General features: G+C 50.2%; 1 protein-coding gene across 5 annotated transcripts in view; it reads left to right on the forward strand.

Moving 5' to 3' along the window:
• LOC134984865 (oocyte zinc finger protein XlCOF6.1-like) overlaps positions 1-21,685 on the forward strand; it is a 36,884-nt gene that overhangs the window by 52 nt on the left and 15,147 nt on the right. For 2 of the 5 annotated variants that reach the window (XM_063950339.1, XM_063950342.1), the window contains exons 1-5: positions 8-1,121; positions 2,077-2,225; positions 5,032-5,110; positions 5,229-5,326; positions 5,478-5,640. In XM_063950339.1, the coding sequence (XP_063806409.1) occupies positions 2,148-2,225; positions 5,032-5,110; positions 5,229-5,326; positions 5,478-5,640 (418 nt within the window). In that variant the 5' untranslated portion in view covers positions 8-1,121; positions 2,077-2,147. Of the gene's footprint in view, positions 1-7; positions 1,122-2,076; positions 2,226-3,355; positions 3,535-5,031; positions 5,111-5,228; positions 5,327-5,477; positions 5,641-21,685 lie in introns of those variants that run through there. The other 3 variants (XM_063950341.1, XM_063950343.1, XM_063950340.1) reach the window with 3 other exon arrangements.

Here is a 21,685-nt window from a genome sequence, read left to right on the forward strand (position 1 = left end):
ATGGCGTCTTACTATACAGGGGGAGCAGCCTGTGGTGTCCTGTGTTATTATTATTATACAGGGGGAGCAGCCTATGGTGTCCTGATATTATTATTATTATACAGGGGGAGCAGCCTGTGGTGTCCTGTTATTATTACTATACAGGGGGAGCAGCCTGTGGTGTCTTGTTATTTTTATTATTATACAGGGGGAGCAGCATGTGGTGTCCTGTTATTATTATTATTATACAGCAGGAGCAGCCTATGGTGTCTTGTTATTATTATGCAGGATGAGCAGCCTGTGGTGTCCTATTTTTATTATTATTATTATTATTATACAGGGGGAGGAGCCTGTGGTGTCCTGATATTATTTTAATACAGGGGGAGCAGCCTGTTGTCTCTTGTTGTTGTTATTATTACAATACAGGAGTAGCAGTGTGTGGTGTCCTGTTATCATACCTCCCAACATGACCCTCTCCAGGAGGGACACAATGCTCTGCTTCTGGTCTTTTCTATTAATGTAAGATTGCTGGCACCTGTTATGAACAGGTTAATGGATAAGAAAGGTGTTTCAGCACAGGTGATGGCAATCATAAAATAGAGGGAAGTCCAGGAGCAGAGAATTCTGTCCCTCCTGGAGAGGGTCATGTTGGGAGGTATGTGTTATTATTATTATTATTATACAGGAGGAGCAGTGTGTGGTGTCCTGTTATTATTATTATTACTATTATTATTATTATTATTATACAGAGGGAGCAGCTTGTGGTGTCCTGTAATTATTATTATTATACAGGAGGAGCAGCTTGTGGTGTCCTGTTATTATTATACAGGGGGAGTAGCCTGTGGTGTCCTTTTATTATTATTATACTGGAGGAGCAACCTGTGGTGTCCTGTTAATAAAGACATATGTTATTATGTTTATGCTGGGGTGCAGCCTTTAGTGTCGTTGTTATTATTATTATTAATTTTACTATATGAAATTGTGGGGATTGAAAATATTGCTCAAATTCTCGGATATATTAAAGCAGAGACCATAATATACCTGGCATGTGTAACAGATGATAATTGAAGCAGTATGAAGCAAATGTATATCACACTCCTGGGAGTGTCACAGTGACATCATTTAGATCTATAGTAATAAAGGTACATGACTGGGGAGGTGAGGGGATCTGGGAGTGTCACAGTGATGTCACTTATATCTATAGTAATAATACAGGGACATGACTGCGGAGGTGAGGGGATCTGGGAGCGTCACAGTGACATCACATATCTATAGTAATACAGGGATATGACTGGGGAGGTGAGGGGGACCTGGGAGTGTCACAGTGACAAGAGAAAGAAAGTAGACTTCTTTGTGGGCGCACTCTTGTGAAGAAATAATTAGATATTCTCAAAGAGTAAAACATAACTTTTATTACAAATGATTAAGAAATTATTCAATCTCCTGAAAACAAATAATGTCTCCTGCCGCCTTTCCCCTGCCTGTCTCCTGCCGCCTTTCCCCTGCCTGTCTCCTGTTGCCTTTACCCCGTCTGTCTCCTGCCGCCTTTCCCCTGCCTGTCTCCTGCCACCCCCACCCTGCTGCCCACCTACCTGTCTCCTGCCGCCTTTTCCCTGCCTGTCGCCTGCCGCCTTTCCCCTGCCTGTCGCCTTTCCCCTGTCTCCTGCTCCCTCTGGCCGGTCTCCTGCCGCCTTCCCCCTGTCTCCTGCCACCCCCTCCCTGTCTCCTGCCACCTCCTTGCCTGTCTCCTGCAACCTTTCCCCTGCCTGTTTCCTGCAACCTTTTCCCTGCCTGTCTCCTGCCGCCTTTCCACTGCCTGTCTTCTGCCACCACCTTGCCTGTCTTCTGCCACCTTTGCTACACCATCGGCTGGATCTGTGAATCCTGAGGTCACGGAGACTGTACGCCGCAGCTCCATGAATGAGGCCATGAAATTTCCCTCAGGAGACCCTGTCCCTTCACAACCAATTCTCACCCTTACACCACTTCATGGCTGCAGCCATACTCGTCTGACAACTCAGGACACATAGAGCACATGCTCCGTACGGGTCCTGCACATGAGCGGTGTACCGAACATCAGCTCATTGTGACTCCAAGGAACTCCAGCTGTGGGGAACGGAGTCTTTATTACACATCACACGTTCTGTATTCTCTCTGATTCACAAAGGATGGACAAGGACAGGAGTCACAGGACTGAGAGGATAATTAATATCACCCTGGAGATCATCTACCTGCTGACTGGGGAGGTGAGTGGATCAGGGAGTGTCACAGTGACCTTATATCTATAGTTATAATACAGGGACATGACTGGGGATGTGAGTGGATCTGAGAGCATCACAGTGACCTTATATCTATAGTAATAATACAGGGTTATGACTGGGGAGGTGAGTGGATCTGAGAGCATCAAAGTGACCTTATATCTATAGTAATAATACAGGGACATGACTGGGGAGGTGAGGGGATCTGGGAGCGTCACAGTGACCTTATATCTATAGTAATAATACAGGGACATGACTGGGGAGGTGAGTGGATCTGGGAGCGTCACAGTGACCTTATATCTATAGTAATAATACAGGGATATGACTGGGGAGGTGAGTGGATCTGATAGCATCAAAGTGACCTTATATCTATAGTAATAATACAGGGACATGACTGGGGAGGTGAGGGGATCTGGGAGCATCACTGTGACCTTATATCTATAGTAATAATACAGGGACATGACTGGGGAGGTGAGGGGATCTGGGAGCATCACTGTGACATCACTTATATCTATAGTAATAATACAGGGACATGATTGGAGAGGTAAGGGGATCTGGGAGTGTCACAGTGACATCACTTATATCTATAGTAATAATACAGGGCTGTCACTGGGAAGGTGAGGGGGTCTTAGAGCATCACAGTGACATCACTTATATCTATAGTAATAATACAGGGACATGACTGGGGAGGTGATGGGATCTGGGTGCTTCACCGTGAAATCGCTTATATCTATAGTAATAATACAGGGACATGACTGGGGAGGAGATCTGGAAGCGGCACAGTGACGTCAATTATATCTATATCAATAATACAGGGACGTGACTGGGGAGTTGAAGGAGTCTGGAAAAGTCACAGTGACGTCACTTATATCTATAGTAATAATACAGGGACATGACTGTGGAGGTGAGGAGATCTTGGAGCGTCACTGTTATGTCATTTATATCTATAGTAATAATACAGGGACATGACTGAGGAGGTAAGGGGATCTGGGAGTGTCACAGTGACGTCACTTATTTCTATAGTAATAATACAGGGACATGACTGGGGAGGTGAGGGGATATGGGAGTGTATATATTGATATTTGATGTCTCCACCATTACACATGATTACACAATAGTGAAGAAGACATCCAATGAGTGTGAGATAACCAGCAGCCATCCCTGTGTATCTGGAGGACTGAGTAGAACCCAGAGCCCCATCACGGTGCCTCCACCTCACTCACTGACACATGAAAGACACAATGACCAGAAGATCCTGAAACTCACCAACAAGATCATTCAGTTGCTGACTGGAGAGGTGACTGCTGGGAATGGGGAATTATACAGTAACACCAGAGGATGTGTCTGGGTGATGACTGGAGAGGTGACTGCTGGGAATGGGACATTATACAGTAACACCAGGGGATGTGTCTGGGTGATGACTGGAGAGGTGACTGCTGGGAATGGGACATTATACAGTAACACCAGGGACGTGTCTGGGTGATGACTGGAGAGGTGACTGCTGGGAATGGGACATTATACAGTAGCACCAGGGGACGTATCTGAGTGATGACTGGAGAGGTGACTGCTGGGAATGGGACATTATACAGTAACACCGTGGGATGTGTCTGGGTGATGACTGAAGAGGTGACTGCTGGGAATGGGGCATTATACAGTAACACCGGGGGATGTGTCTGGGTGATGACTGGAGAGGTGACTGCTGGGAATGGGGCATTATACAGTAACACCAGGGTATGTGTCTGGGTGATGACTGGAGAGGTGACTGCTGGGAATGGGGCATTATACAGTAACACTGGGGGACGTGTTTGGGTGATGACTGGAGAGGTGACTGCTGGTAATGGGACATTATACATTAACACCAGGGAACGTATCTGGGTGATGACTGGAGAGGTGACTACTGGGAATGGGACATTATACAGTAACACCAGGGGACGTATCTGGGTGATGACTGGAGAGGTGACTGCTGGGAATAGGACATTATACAGTAACACCAGGGAATGTGTCTGGGTGATGACTGGAGAGGTGACTGCTGGAAATGGGACATTATACAGTTACACCAGGGTATGTGTCTGGGTGATGACTGGAGAGGTGACTGCTGGGAATGGGGCATTGTACAGTAACACCAGGGAAAGTGTCTGGGTGATGACTGGAGAGGTGACTGCTGGGAATGGGGCATTATACAGTAACACTGGGGGACGTGTTTGGGTGATGACTGGAGAGGTGACTGCTGGTAATGGGACATTATACAGTAACACCAGGGGACATATCTGGGTGATGACTGGAGAGGTGACTGCTGGGAATGGGACATTATACATTAACACCAGGGGATGTGTCTGGGTGATGACTGGAGAGGTGACTGCTGGGAATGGGGCATTATACAGTAACACCGGGGGATGTGTCTGTGTGGTGACTTCTGGGAATGGGACATTATACAGTAACACCGGGGGATGTGTCTGGGTGATGACTGGAGAGGTGACTGCTGGGAATGGGACATTATACAGTAACACCAGGGGATGTGTCTGGGTGATGACTGGAGAGGTGACTGCTGGGAATAGGACATTATACAGTAACACCAGGGGACGTGTCTGGGTGATGACTGGAGAGGTGACTGCTGGGAATGGGACATTATACAGTAACACCAGGGGATGTGTCTGGGTGATGACTGGAGAGGTGACTGCTGGGAATGGGACATTATACAGTAACACCAGGGGAAGTGTCTGGGTGATGACTGTATCACTGTGTGTGTCAGGTTCCTATAAGGTGTCAGGATGTCACTGTCTATGTCTCCATGCAGGAGGTGGAGTATATAGAGGAACACAGGGGTCTGTACAAGGACGTGATGATGGAGAATCACCGGCCGCTCACATCACTGGGTAAGAGGAAACTGTCATGTATTGTACAGGGGAGAGCAGGTATGGGGGCCCCTATATACACACATCACCTGATAATCACATATATACACTGCACTCAGTCACTGTGTGTCTCCTAAAGATGGACCCAGTAACAGAGATACCCCAGAGAGATGTCCCCGTCCTCTGTATTCCCAGGATTGTACAGAGGAGAATCACAGGATCCCACAGGAGGATCAGGTAGGTGGGATTTAGGGTCTCACCAATATACCAAAGTGACTGTCACTATATAATGTGTAGAGCAGCTGTGTGTGTCAATACATTTGTATTGTTTAATCTATTACTGAAATCAACAATTATTACAGTCTTCTTTTATTGATGGTTTACATAGGGTGAAGCCCAAATAAATAATGTTAAAGTCAAAGATACAGAGGGAGAAGAAGAGACGTATGTGACTGATATAAAGGCAGAAGATATAGAGGGAGAAGAAGAGATGTATGTGAGGGGTGATCAGCAGTGTACGGAGGAGGAGATCCCTACAGATATCAGCACAGGTGAGTAATAAACACTTATTACAGAACAGAGTCACATATTCTCATTGCTCAGTCACTACAGCAATCTCTTATCCTACACCCTCTGTCAGTACAAATTAGGGAACTTTATTTGCCCAGTGTGGATTCAGGAGCCATCAGCCCCTATAATACTCCTGCTCTCCCCCTCACTTCATGTCACTGTGTGTTACCAGCCCAGAGATCTGACCAGTCTCCTCCCCACACTCTCTGGTGTATCTCATACATCAGGAGCCATCAGCACCTATTATACTCCTGCTCTCCCCCTCACTTCATGTCACTGTGTGTTACCAGCCCAGAGACCTGACCAGTCTCCTCCCCACACACTCTGGTGTATCTCATACATCAGGAGCCATCAGCCCCTATTATACTCCTGCTCTCCCCCTCACATCATGTCACTGTGTGTTACCAGCCCAGAGTTCTGACCAGTCTCCTCCCCACACTCTCTGGTGTATCTCATACATCAGCAGCCATCAGCCCCTATTATACTACTGCTCTCCCCCTCACATCATGTCACTGTATGTCACCATCCCAAAGATCTGACCAGTCTCCTCCCCACACTCTCTGGTGTATCTCATACATCAGCAGCCATCAGCCCCTATTATACTCCTGCTGTCCCCCTCACATCATGTCACTGTGTGTTACCAGCCCAGAGATCTGACCAGTCTTCTCCCCACTCTCTCTGGTGTATCTCGTATATCAGGAGCCATCAGCCTCTATTATACTCCTGCTCTCCCCTCACATCATGTCACTGTGTGTTACCATCCCAGAGATCTGACCAGTCTCCTCCCCACACTCTCTGGTGTATCTCATACATCAGGAGACATCAGCCCCTATTATACTCCTGCTCTCCCTTCACATCATGTCACTGTGTTTTACCAGCCCAGAGATCTGACCAGTCTCCTCCCCACACTCTCTGGTGTATCTCATACATCAGGAGCCATCAGCCCCTATTATACTCCTGCTCTCCCCCTCACATCATGTCACTGTGTGTTACCAGCCCAGAGTTCTGACTAGTCTCCTCCCCACTCTCTGGTGTATCTCATACATCAGCAGCCATCAGCCCCTATTATACTCCTGCTCTCCCCCTCACATCATGTCACCGTGTGTTACCAGCCCAGAAATCTGACCAGTCTCCTCCCCACACTCTCTGGTGTATCTCATACATCAGGAGCCATCAGCCCCTATTATACTCCTGCTCTCCCCCTCACATCATGTCACTGTATGTCACCATCCCAGAGATCTGACCAGTCTCCTCCCCACACTCTCTGGTGTATCTCATACATCAGCAGCCATCAGCCCCTATTATACTCCTGCTCTCCCCCTCACATCATGTCACTGTGTGTTACCAGCCCAGAGATCTGACCAGTCTTCTCCCCACTCTCTCTGGTGTATCTCATATATCAGGAGCCATCAGCCACTATTATACTCCTGCTCTCCCCTCACATCATTTCACTGTGTGCTACCAGCCCAGAGATCTGACCAATCTCCTCTCCACACTCTCTGGTGTATCTCATACATCAGGAGCCATCAGCCCTTATTATACTCCTGCTCTCCCCTCACATCATGTCACTGTGTGTTACCATCCCAGAGATCTGACCAGTCTCCTCCCCACACTCTCTGGTGTATCTCATATATCAGGAGCCATCAGCCCCTATTATACTCCTGCTCTCCCCTCACATCATTTCACTGTGTGCTACCAGCCCAGAGATCTGACCAATCTCCTCTCCACACTCTCTGGTGTATCTCATACATCAGGAGCCATCAGCCCCTATTATACTCCTGCCTCCCCCTCACATCATGTCACTGTGTGTTACCAGCCCAGAGATCTGACCAGTCTCCTCCCCACTCTCTCTGGTGTATCTCATACATCAGCAGCCATCAGCCCCTATTATACTCCTGCTCTCCCCCTCACATCATGTCACCGTGTGTTACCAGCCCAGAGATCTGACCAGTCTCCTCCCCACACACTCTGGTGTATCTCATACATCAGGAGCCATCAGCCCCTATTATACTTCTGCTCTCCCCTCACATCATGTCACTGTGTGTTACCAGCCCAGAGATCTGACCAGTCTCCTCCCCACACTCTCTGGTGTATCTCATACATCAGGAGCCATCAGCCCCTATTATACTCCTGCTCTCCCCCTCACTTCATGTCACTGTGTGTTACCAGCCCAGAGACCTGACCAGTCTCCTCCCCACACACTCTGGTGTATCTCATACATCAGGAGCCATCAGCCCCTATTATACTCCTGCTCTCCCCCTCACATCATGTCACTGTGTGTTACCAGCCCAGAGTTCTGACCAGTCTCCTCCCCACACTCTCTGGTGTATCTCATACATCAGCAGCCATCAGCCCCTATTATACTACTGCTCTCCCCCTCACATCATGTCACTGTATGTCACCATCCCAAAGATCTGACCAGTCTCCTCCCCACACTCTCTGGTGTATCTCATACATCAGCAGCCATCAGCCCCTATTATACTCCTGCTCTCCCCCTCACATCATGTCACTGTGTGTTACCAGCCCAGAGATCTGACCAGTCTTCTCCCCACTCTCTCTGGTGTATCTCGTATATCAGGAGCCATCAGCCTCTATTATACTCCTGCTCTCCCCTCACATCATGTCACTGTGTGTTACCATCCCAGAGATCTGACCAGTCTCCTCCCCACACTCTCTGGTGTATATCATACATCAGGAGCCATCAGCCCCTATTATACTCCTGCCTCCCCCTCACATCATGTCACTGTGTGTTACCAGCCCAGAGATCTGACCAGTCTCCTCCCCACACTCTCTGGTGTATCTCATACATCAGGAGCCATCAGCCCCTATTATACTTCTGCTCTCCCCTCACATCATGTCACTGTGTGTTACCAGCCCAGAGTTCTGACCAGTCTCCTCCCCACACTCTCTAGTGTATCTCATACATCAGGAGCCATCAGCACCTATTATACTCCTGCTCTCCCCTCACATCATGTCACTGTGTGTTACCAGCCCAGAGATCTGACCAGTCTCCTCCCCACTCTCTCTGGTGTATCTCATACATCAGCAGCCATAAGCCCCTATTATACTCCTGCTCTCCCCCTCACATCATGTCACAGTGTGTTACCAGCCCAGAGATCTGACCAGTCTCCTCCCCACACTCTCTGGTGTATCTCATACATCAGCAGCCATCAGCCCCTATTATACTTCTGCTCTCCCCTCACATCACGTCACTGTGTGTTACCAGCCCAGAGATCTGACCAGTCTTCTCCCCACACTCTCTGGTGTATCTCATACATCAGGAGCCATCAGCCCCTATTATACTCCTGCCCTCCCCCTCACATCATGTCACTGTGTGTTACCAGCCCAGAGTTCTGACCAGTCTCCTACCCACTCTCTCTGGTGTATCTCATACATCAGCAGCCATCAGCCCCTATTATACTCCTGCTCTCCCCCTCACATCATGTCACCGTGTGTTACCAGCCCAGAGATCTGACCAGTCTCCTCCCCACACTCTCTGGTGTATCTCATACATCAGGAGCCATCAGCCCCTATTATACTTCTGCTCTCCCCTCACATCATGTCACTGTGTGTTACCAGCCCAGAGATCTGACCAGTCTCCTCCCCACACTCTCTGGTGTATCTCATACATCAGGAGCCATCAGCCCCTATTATACTCCTGCTCTCCCCCTCACATCATGTCACTGTGTGTTACCAGCCCAGAGACCTGACCAGTCTCCTCCCCACACACTCTGGTGTATCTCATACATCAGGAGCCATCAGCCCCTATTATACTCCTGCTCTCCCCCTCACATCATGTCACTGTGTGTTACCAGCCCAGAGTTCTGACCAGTCTCCTCCCCACTCTCTCTGGTGTATCTCATACATCAGCAGCCATCAGCCCCTATTATACTCCTGCTCTCCCCCTCACATCATGTCACCGTGTGTTACCAGCCCAGAGATCTGACCAGTCTCCTCCCCACACTCTCTGGTGTATCTCATACATCAGGAGCCATCATCCCCTATTATACTCCTGCTCTCCACTCACATCATGTCACTGTGTGTTACCAGCCCAGAGATCTGACCAGTCTCCTCCCCACACTCTCTGGTGTATCTCATACATCAGGAGCCATCATCCCCTATTATACTCCTGCTCTCCCCTCACATCATTTCACTGTGTGTTACCAGCCCAGAGATCTGACCAATCTCCTCTCCACACTCTCTGGTGTATCTCATACATCAGGAGCCATCAGCCCCTATTATACTCCTGCTCTCCCCTCACATCATGTCACTGTGTGTTACCAGCCCAGAGATCTGACCAGTCTCCTCCCCACACTCTCTAGTGTATCTCATACATCAGGAGCCATCAGCACCTATTATACTCCTGCTCCTCCCTCACATCATGTCACTGTGTGTTACCAGCCCAGAGATCTGACCAGTCTCCTCCCCACACACTTTGGTGTATCTCATACATCAGGAGCCATCAGCCCCTATTATACTCCTGCCTCCCCCTCACATCATGTCACTGTGTGTTACCAGCCCAGAGATCTGACCAGTCTCCTCCCCACACTCTCTGGTGTATCTCATACATCAGGAGCCATCAGCCCCTATTATACTTCTGCTCTCCCCTCACATCATGTCACTGTGTTTTACCAGCCCAGAGATCTGACCAGTCTCCTCCCCACACTCTCTGGTGTATCTCATACATCAGGAGCCATCAGACCCTATTATACTCCTGCTCTCCCCCTCACATCATGTCACTGTGTGTTACCAGCCCAGAGACCTGACCAGTCTCCTCCCCACACACTCTGGTGTATCTCATACATCAGGAGCCATCAGCCCCTATTATACTCCTGCTCTCCCCCTCACATCATGTCACTGTGTGTTACCAGCCCAGAGTTCTGACTAGTCTCCTCCCCACTCTCTCTGGTGTATCTCATACATCAGCAGCCATCAGCCCCTATTATACTCCTGCTCTCCCCCTCACATCATGTCACCGTGTGTTACCAGCCCAGAGATCTGACCAGTCTCCTCCCCACACTCTCTGGTGTATCTCATACATCCGGAGCCATCAGCCCCTATTATACTCCTGCTCTCCCCCTCACATCATGTCACTGTGTGTTACCAGCCCAGAGATCTGACCAGTCTTCTCCCCACTCTCTCTGGTGTATCTCATATATCAGGAGCCATCAGCCCCTATTATACTCCTGCTCTCCCCTCACATCATTTCACTGTGTGCTACCAGCCCAGAGATCTGACCAATCTCCTCTCCACACTCTCTGGTGTATCTCTTACATCAGGAGCCATCAGCCCTTATTATACTCCTGCTCTCCCCTCACATCATGTCACTGTGTGTTACCAGCCCAGAGATCTGACCAGTCTCCTCCCCACTCTCTCTGGTGTATCTCATACATCAGCAGCCATAAGCCCCTATTATACTCCTGCTCTCCCCCTCACATCATGTCACCGTGTGTTACCAGCCCAGAGATCTGACCAGTCTCCTCCCCACACTCTCTGGTGTATCTCATACATCAGGAGCCATCAGCCCCTATTATACTCCTGCTCTCCCCCTCACATCATGTCACTGTATATCACCATCCCAGAGATCTGACCAGACTCCTCCCCACACTCTCTGGTGTATCTCATACATCAGCAGCCATCAGCCCCTATTATACTCCTGCTCTCCCCCTTACATCATGTCACTGTGTGTTACCAGCCTAGAGATCTGACCAGTCTTCTCCCCACTCTCTCTGGTGTATCTCATATATCAGGAGCCATCAGCCCCTATTATACTCCTGCTCTCCCCTCACATCATTTCACTGTGTGCTACCAGCCCAGAGATCTGACCAATCTCCTCTCCACACTCTCTGGTGTATCTCATACATCAGGAGCCATCAGCCCCTATTATACTCCTGCCTCCCCCTCACATCATGTCACTGTGTGTTACCAGCCCAGAGATCTGACCAGTCTCCTCCCCACACTCTCTGGTGTCTCTCATACATCAGGAGCCATCAGCCCCTATTATACTCCTGCTCTCCCCCTCACATCATGTCACTGTGTGTTACCAGCCCAGAGATCTGACCAGTCTTCTCCCCACTCTCTCTGGTGTATCTCATATATCAGGAGCCATCAGCCCCTATTATACTCCTGCTCTCCCCTCACATCATTTCACTGTGTGTTACCAGCCCAGAGATCTGACCAATCTCCTCTCCACACTCTCTGGTGTATCTCATACATCAGGAGCCATCAGCCCCTATTATACTCCTGCTCTCCCCTCACATCATGTCACTGTGTGTTACCAGCCCAGAGATCTGACCAGTCTCCTCCCCACACTCTCTAGTGTATGTCTTACATCAGGAGCCATCAGCACCTATTATACTCCTGCTCCTCCCTCACATCATGTCACTGTGTGTTACCAGCCCAGAGATCTGACCAGTCTCCTCCCCACACACTTTGGTGTATCTCATACATCAGGAGCCATCAGCCCCTATTATACTCCTGCCTCCCCCTCACATCATGTCACTGTGTGTTACCAGCCCAGAGATCTGACCAGTCTCCTCCCCACACTCTCTGGTGTATCTCATACATCAGGAGCCATCAGCCCCTATTATACTTCTGCTCTCCCCTCACATCATGTCACTGTGTTTTACCAGCCCAGAGATCTGACCAGTCTCCTCCCCACACTCTCTGGTGTATCTCATACATCAGGAGCCATCAGACCCTATTATACTCCTGCTCTCCCCCTCACATCATGTCACTGTGTGTTACCAGCCCAGAGACCTGACCAGTCTCCTCCCCACACACTCTGGTGTATCTCATACATCAGGAGCCATCAGCCCCTATTATACTCCTGCTCTCCCCCTCACATCATGTCACTGTGTGTTACCAGCCCAGAGTTCTGACTAGTCTCCTCCCCACTCTCTCTGGTGTATCTCATACATCAGCAGCCATCAGCCCCTATTATACTCCTGCTCTCCCCCTCACATCATGTCACCGTGTGTTACCAGCCCAGAGATCTGACCAGTCTCCTCCCCACACTCTCTGGTGTATCTCATACATCCGGAGCCATCAGCCCCTATTATACTCCTGCTCTCCCCCTCACATCATGTCACTGTGTGTTACCAGCCCAGAGATCTGACCAGTCTTCTCCCCACTCTCTCTGGTGTATCTCATATATCAGGAGCCATCAGCCCCTATTATACTCCTGCTCTCCCCTCACATCATTTCACTGTGTGCTACCAGCCCAGAGATCTGACCAATCTCCTCTCCACACTCTCTGGTGTATCTCATACATCAGGATCATCAGCCCTTATTATACTCCTGCTCTCCCCTCACATCATGTCACTGTGTGTTACCAGCCCAGAGATCTGACCAGTCTCCTCCCCACTCTCTCTGGTGTATCTCATACATCAGCAGCCATAAGCCCCTATTATACTCCTGCTCTCCCCCTCACATCATGTCACCGTGTGTTACCAGCCCAGAGATCTGACCAGTCTCCTCCCCACACTCTCTGGTGTATCTCATACATCAGGAGCCATCAGCCCCTATTATACTCCTGCTCTCCCCCTCACATCATGTCACTGTATATCACCATCCCAGAGATCTGACCAGACTCCTCCCCACACTCTCTGGTGTATCTCATACATCAGCAGCCATCAGCCCCTATTATACTCCTGCTCTCCCCCTTACATCATGTCACTGTGTGTTACCAGCCTAGAGATCTGACCAGTCTTCTCCCCACTCTCTCTGGTGTATCTCATATATCAGGAGCCATCAGCCCCTATTATACTCCTGCTCTCCCCTCACATCATTTCACTGTGTGCTACCAGCCCAGAGATCTGACCAATCTCCTCTCCACACTCTCTGGTGTATCTCATACATCAGGAGCCATCAGCCCCTATTATACTCCTGCCTCCCCCTCACATCATGTCACTGTGTGTTACCAGCCCAGAGATCTGACCAGTCTCCTCCCCACACTCTCTGGTGTATCTCATACATCAGGAGCCATCAGCCCCTATTATACTCCTGCTCTCCCCCTCACAACATGTCACTGTGTGTTACCAGCCCAGATATCTGACCAGTCTCCTCCCCACACTCTCTGGTGTATCTCATACATCAGCAGCCATCAGCCCCTATTATACTCCTGCTCTCCCCCTCACATCATGTCACCGTGTGTTACCAGCCCAGAGTTCTGACCAGTCTCCTCCCCACTCTCTCTGGTGTATCTCATACATCAGCAGCCATCAGCCCCTATTATACTCCTGCTCTCCCCCTCACATCATGTCACCGTGTGTTACCAGCCCAGAGATCTGACCAGTCTCCTCCCCACACACTCTGGTGTATCTCATACATCAGGAGCCATCAGCCCCTATTATACTTCTGCTCTCCCCTCACATCATGTCACTGTGTGTTACCAGCCCAGAGATCTGACCAGTCTCCTCCCCACACTCTCTGGTGTATCTCATACATCAGGAGCCATCAGCCCCTATTATACTCCTGCTCTCCCCCTCACTTCATGTCACTGTGTGTTACCAGCCCAGAGACCTGACCAGTCTCCTCCCCACACACTCTGGTGTATCTCATACATCAGGAGCCATCAGCCCCTATTATACTCCTGCTCTCCCCCTCACATCATGTCACTGTGTGTTACCAGCCCAGAGTTCTGACCAGTCTCCTCCCCACACTCTCTGGTGTATCTCATACATCAGCAGCCATCAGCCCCTATTATACTCCTGCTCTCCCCCTCACATCATGTCACTGTATGTCACCATCCCAAAGATCTGACCAGTCTCCTCCCCACACTCTCTGGTGTATCTCATACATCAGCAGCCATCAGCCCCTATTATACTCCTGCTGTCCCCCTCACATCATGTCACTGTGTGTTACCAGCCCAGAGATCTGACCAGTCTTCTCCCCACTCTCTCTGGTGTATCTCGTATATCAGGAGCCATCAGCCTCTATTATACTCCTGCTCTCCCCTCACATCATGTCACTGTGTGTTACCATCCCAGAGATCTGACCAGTCTCCTCCCCACACTCTCTGGTGTATATCATACATCAGGAGCCATCAGCCCCTATTATACTTCTGCTCTCCCCTCACATCATGTCACTGTGTGTTACCAGCCCAGAGTTCTGACCAGTCTCCTCCCCACACTCTCTAGTGTATCTCATACATCAGGAGCCATCAGCACCTATTATACTCCTGCTCTCCCCTCACATCATGTCACTGTGTGTTACCAGCCCAGAGATCTGACCAGTCTCCTCCCCACTCTCTCTGGTGTATCTCATACATCAGCAGCCATAAGCCCCTATTATACTCCTGCTCTCCCCCTCACATCATGTCACCGTGTGTTACCAGCCCAGAGATCTGACCAGTCTCCTCCCCACACTCTCTGGTGTATCTCATACATCAGGAGCCATCAGCCCCTATTATACTCCTGCTCTCCCCCTCACATCATGTCACTGTATGTCACCATCCCAGAGATCTGACCAGTCTCCTCCCCACACTCTCTGGTGTATCTCATACATCAGCAGCCATCAGCCCCTAATATACTCCTGCTCTCCCCCTCACATCATGTCACTGTGTGTTACCAGCCCAGAGATCTGACCAGTCTTCTCCCCACTCTCTCTGGTGTATCTCATATATCAGGAGCCATCAGCCCCTATTATACTCCTGCTCTCCCCCTCACATCATGTCACTGTATATCACCATCCCAGAGATCTGACCAGACTCCTCCCCACACTCTCTGGTGTATCTCATACATCAGCAGCCATCAGCCCCTATTATACTCCTGCTCTCCTCCTCAAATTATGTCACTGTGTGTTACCAGCCCAGAGTTCTGACCAGTCTCCTCCCCACACTCTCTGGTGTATCTCATTCATCAGGAGACATCAGCCCCTATTATACTCCTGCTCTCCCCCTCACATCATGTCACTGTGTGTTACCAGCCCAGAGATCTGACCAGTCTTCTCCCCACTCTCTCTGGTGTATCTCATACATCAGGAGCCATCAGCACCTATTATACTCCTGCTCCTCCCTCACATCATGTCACTGTGTGTTACCAGCCCAGAGATCTGACCAGTCTCCTCCCCACACACTCTGGTGTATCTCATACATCAGGAGCCATCAGCCCCTATTATACTCCTGCTCTCCCCCTCACATCATGTCACTGTGTGTCACCAGCCCAGAGATCTGACCAGTCTCCTCCCCACACTCTCTGGTGTATCTCATCCATCAGGAGCCATCAGCCCCTATTATACTCCTGCTCTCCCCTCACATCATTTCACTGTGTGCTACCAGCCCAGAGATCTGACCAATCTCCTCTCCACACTCTCTGGTGTATCTCATACATCAGGAGCCATCAGCCCTTATTATACTCCTGCTCTCCCCTCACATCATGTCACTGTGTGTTACCAGCCCAGAGATCTGACCAGTCTCCTCCCCACTCTCTCTGGTGTATCTCATACATCAGCAGCCATCAGCCCCTATTATACTCCTGCTCTCCCCCTCACATCATGTCACTGTGTGTTACCAGCCCAGAGATCTGACCAGTCTTCTCTCCAGTCTCTCTGGTGTATCTCATATATCAGGAGCCATCAGCCCCTATTATACTCCTGCTCTCCCCCTCACATCATGTCACTGTGTGTTACCATCCCAGAGATCTGACCAGTCTCCTCCCCACACTCTCTGGTGTATATCATACATCAGGAGCCATCAGCCCCTATTATACTTCTGCTCTCCCCTCACATCATGTCACTCTGTTTTACCAGCCCAGAGATCTGACCAGTCTCCTCCCCACACTCTCTGGTGTATCTCATCCATCAGCAGCCATCAGCCCCTATTATACTCCTGCTCGTCCCTCACATCATGTCACTGTGTGTTACCAGCCCAGAGATCTGGCCAGTCTCCTTCCCACACTCTCTGGTGTATCTCATCCATCAGGAGCCATCAGCCCCTATTATACTCCTGCTCTCCCCCTCACATCATGTCACTGTGTGTTACCAGCCCAGATATCTGACCAGTCTCCTCCCAACACTCTCTGGTGTATCTCATACATCAGCAGCCATCAGCCCCTATTATACTCCTGCTCTCCCCCTCACATCATGTCACCGTGTGTTACCAGCCCAGAGTTCTGACCAGTCTCCTCCCCACTCTCTCTGGTGTATCTCATACATCAGCAGCCATCAGCCCCTATTATACTCCTGCTCTCCCCCTCACATCATGTCACCGTGTGTTACCAGCCCAGGGATCTGACCAGTCTCCTCCCCACACACTCAGGTGTATCTCATACATCAGGAGCCATCAGCCCCTATTATACTTCTGCTCTCCCCTCACATCATGTCACTGTGTGTTACCAGCCCAGAGATCTGACCAGTCTCCTCCCCACACTCTCTGGTGTATCTCATACATCAGGAGCCATCAGCCCCTATTATACTCCTGCTCTCCCCCTCACTTCATGTCACTGTGTGTTACCAGCCCAGAGACCTGACCAGTCTCCTCCCCACACACTCTGGTGTATCTCATACATCAGGAGCCATCAGCCCCTATTATACTCCTGCTCTCCCCCTCACATCATGTCACTGTGTGTTACCAGCCCAGAGTTCTGACCAGTCTCCTCCCCACACTCTCTGGTGTATCTCATACATCAGCAGCCATCAGCCCCTATTATACTCCTGCTCTCCCCCTCACATCATGTCACTGTATGTCACCATCCCAAAGATCTGACCAGTCTCCTCCCCACACTCTCTGGTGTATCTCATACATCAGCAGCCATCAGCCCCTATTATACTCCTGCTGTCCCCCTCACATCATGTCACTGTGTGTTACCAGCCCAGAGATCTGACCAGTCTTCTCCCCACTCTCTCTGGTGTATCTCGTATATCAGGAGCCATCAGCCTCTATTATACTCCTGCTCTCCCCTCACATCATGTCACTGTGTGTTACCATCCCAGAGATCTGACCAGTCTCCTCCCCACACTCTCTGGTGTATATCATACATCAGGAGCCATCAGCCCCTATTATAATCCTGCCTCCCCCTCACATCATGTCAGTGTGTGTTACCAGCCCAGAGTTCTGACCAGTCTCCTCCCCACACTCTCTAGTGTATCTCATACATCAGGAGCCATCAGCACCTATTATACTCCTGCTCTCCCCTCACATCATGTCACTGTGTGTTACCAGCCCAGAGATCTGACCAGTCTCCTCCCCACTCTCTCTGGTGTATCTCATACATCAGCAGCCATAAGCCCCTATTATACTCCTGCTCTCCCCCTCACATCATGTCACCGTGTGTTACCAGCCCAGAGATCTGACCAGTCTCCTCCCCACACTCTCTGGTGTATCTCATACATCAGGAGCCATCAGCCCCTATTATACTCCTGCTCTCCCCCTCACATCATGTCACTGTATGTCACCATCCCAGAGATCTGACCAGTCTCCTCCCCACACTCTCTGGTGTATCTCATACATCAGCAGCCATCAGCCCCTATTATACTCCTGCTCTCCCCCTCACATCATGTCACTGTGTGTTACCAGCCCAGAGATCTGACCAGTCTTCTCCCCACTCTCTCTGGTGTATCTCATATATCAGGAGCCATCAGCCCCTATTATACTCCTGCTCTCCCCCTCACATCATGTCACTGTATATCACCATCCCAGAGATCTGACCAGACTCCTCCCCACACTCTCTGGTGTATCTCATACATCAGCAGCCATCAGCCCCTATTAAACTCCTGCTCTCCTCCTCAAATTATGTCACTGTGTGTTACCAGCCCAGAGTTCTGACCAGTCTCCTCCCCACACTCTCTGGTGTATCTCATTCATCAGGAGACATCAGCCCCTATTATACTCCTGCTCTCCCCCTCACATCATGTCACTGTGTGTTACCAGCCCAGAGATCTGACCAGTCTTCTCCCCACTCTCTCTGGTGTATCTCATACATCAGGAGCCATCAGCACCTATTATACTCCTGCTCCTCCCTCACATCATGTCACTGTGTGTTACCAGCCCAGAGATCTGACCAGTCTCCTCCCCACACACTCTGGTGTATCTCATACATCAGGAGCCATCAGCCCCTATTATACTCCTGCTCTCCCCCTCACATCATGTCACTGTGTGTCACCAGCCCAGAGATCTGACCAGTCTCCTCCCCACACTCTCTGGTGTATCTCATACATCAGCAGCCATCAGCCCCTATTATACTCCTGCTCTCCCCCTCACATCATGTCACCGTGTGTTACCAGCCCAGAGTTCTGACCAGTCTCCTCCCCACTCTCTCTGGTGTATCTCATACATCAGCAGCCATCAGCCCCTATTATACTCCTGCTCTCCCCCTCACATCATGTCACCGTGTGTTACCAGCCCAGAGATCTGACCAGTCTCCTCCCCACACACTCTGGTGTATCTCATACATCAGGAGCCATCAGCCCCTATTATACTTCTGCTCTCCCCTCACATCATGTCACTGTGTGTTACCAGCCCAGAGATCTGACCAGTCTCCTCCCCACACTCTCTGGTGTATCTCATACATCAGGAGCCATCAGCCCCTATTATACTCCTGCTCTCCCCCTCACTTCATGTCACTGTGTGTTACCAGCCCAGAGACCTGACCAGTCTCCTCCCCACACACTCTGGTGTATCTCATACATCAGGAGCCATCAGCCCCTATTATACTCCTGCTCTCCCCCTCACATCATGTCACTGTGTGTTACCAGCCCAGAGTTCTGACCAGTCTCCTCCCCACTCTCTCTGGTGTATCTCATACATCAGCAGCCATCAGCCCCTATTATACTCCTGCTCTCCCCCTCACATCATGTCACCGTGTGTTACCAGCCCAGAGATCTGACCAGTCTCCTCCCCACACACTCTGGTGTATCTCATACATCAGGAGCCATCAGCCCCTATTATACTTCTGCTCTCCCCTCACATCATGTCACTGTGTGTTACCAGCCCAGAGATCTGACCAGTCTCCTCCCCACACTCTCTGGTGTATCTCATACATCAGGAGCCATCAGCCCCTATTATACTCCTGCTCTCCCCCTCACTTCATGTCACTGTGTGTTACCAGCCCAGAGACCTGACCAGTCTCCTCCCCACACACTCTGGTGTATCTCATACATCAGGAGCCATCAGCCCCTATTATACTCCTGCTCTCCCCCTCACATCATGTCACTGTGTGTTACCAGCCCAGAGTTCTGACCAGTCTCCTCCCCACACTCTCTGGTGTATCTCATACATCAGCAGCCATCAGCCCCTATTATACTCCTGCTCTCCCCCTCACATCATGTCACTGTATGTCACCATCCCAAAGATCTGACCAGTCTCCTCCCCACACACTCTGGTGTATCTCATCCATCAGGAGCCATCAGCCCCTATTATACTCCTGCTCTCCCCTCACATCATTTCACTGTGTACTATCAGCCCAGAGATCTGACCAATCTCCTCTCCACACTCTCTGGTGTATCTCATACATCAGGAGCCATCAGCCCTTATTATACTCCTGCTCTCCCCTCACATCATTTCACTGTGTACTACCAGCCCAGAGATCTGACCAATCTCCTCTCCACACTCTCTGGTGTATCTCATACATCAGGAGCCATCAGCCCTTATTATACTCCTGCTCTCCCCTCACATCATGTCACTGTGTGTTACCAGCCCAGAGATCTGACCAGTCTCCTCCCCACTCTCTCTGGTGTATCTCATACATCAGCAGCCATCAGCCCCTATTATACTCCTGCTCTCCCCCTCACATCATGTCACTGTGTGTTACCAGCCCAGAGATCTGACTAGTCTTCTCTCCAGTCTCTCTGGTGTATCTCATATATCAGGAGCCATCAGCCCCTATTATACTCCTGCTCTCCCCCTCACATCATGTCACTGTGTGTTACCATCCCAGAGATCTGACCAGTCTCCTCCCCACACTCTCTGGTGTATATCATACATCAGGAGCCATCAGCCCCTATTATACTTCTGCTCTCCCCTCACATCATGTCACTCTGTTTTACCAGCCCAGAGATCTGACCAGTCTCCTCCCCACACTCTCTGGTGTATCTCATCCATCAGCAGCCATCAGCCCCTATTATACTCCTGCTCGTCCCTCACATCATGTCACTGTGTGTTACCAGCCCAGAGATCTGGCCAGTCTCCTCCCCACACTCTCTGGTGTATCTCATCCATCAGGAGCCATCAGCCCCTATTATACTCCTGCTCTCCCCCTCACATCATGTCACTGTGTGTTACCAGCCCAGAGATCTGACCAGTCTCCTCCCCACACTCTCTGGTGTATCTCATACATCAGCAGCCATCAGCCCCTATTATACTTCTGCTCTCCCCTCACATCATGTCACTGTGTGTTACCAGCCCAGAGATCTGACCAGTCTCCTCCCCACACTCTCTGGTGTATCTCATACATCAGGAGCCATCAGCCCCTATTATACTCCTGCTCTCCCCCTCACATCATGTCACTGTGTGTTACCAGCCCAGAGATCTGACCAGTCTCCTCCCCACACTCTCTGGTGTATCTCATACATCAGGAGACATCAGCCCCTATTATACTCCTGCTCTCCTCCTCACATCATGTCACTGTGTGTTACCAGCCCAGAGATCTGACCAGTCTCCTCCCCACACTCTCTGGTGTATCTCATACATCAGGAGCCATCAGCCCCTATTATACTCCTGCTCTCCTCCTCACATCATGTCACTGTGTGTTACCAGCCCAGAGATCTGACCAGTCTCCTCCCCACACTCTCTGGTGTATCTCATATATCAGGAGCCATCAGCCCCTATTATACGCCTGCTCTCCTCCTCACATCATGTCACTCTGTTTTACCAGCCCAGAGATCTGACCAGTCTCCTCCCCACACTCTCTGGTGTATCTCATCCATCAGCAGCCATCAGCCCCTATTATACTCCTGCTCGTCCCTCACATCATGTCACTGTGTGTTACCAGCCCAGAGATCTGGCCAGTCTCCTCCCCACACTCTCTGGTGTATCTCATCCATCAGGAGCCATCAGCCCCTATTATACTCCTGCTCTCCCCTCACATCATT

This window comes from Pseudophryne corroboree (assembly GCF_028390025.1).
Source record: "Pseudophryne corroboree isolate aPseCor3 chromosome 3 unlocalized genomic scaffold, aPseCor3.hap2 SUPER_3_unloc_9, whole genome shotgun sequence".
Taxonomy (NCBI): Eukaryota; Metazoa; Chordata; class Amphibia; order Anura; family Myobatrachidae; genus Pseudophryne; species Pseudophryne corroboree.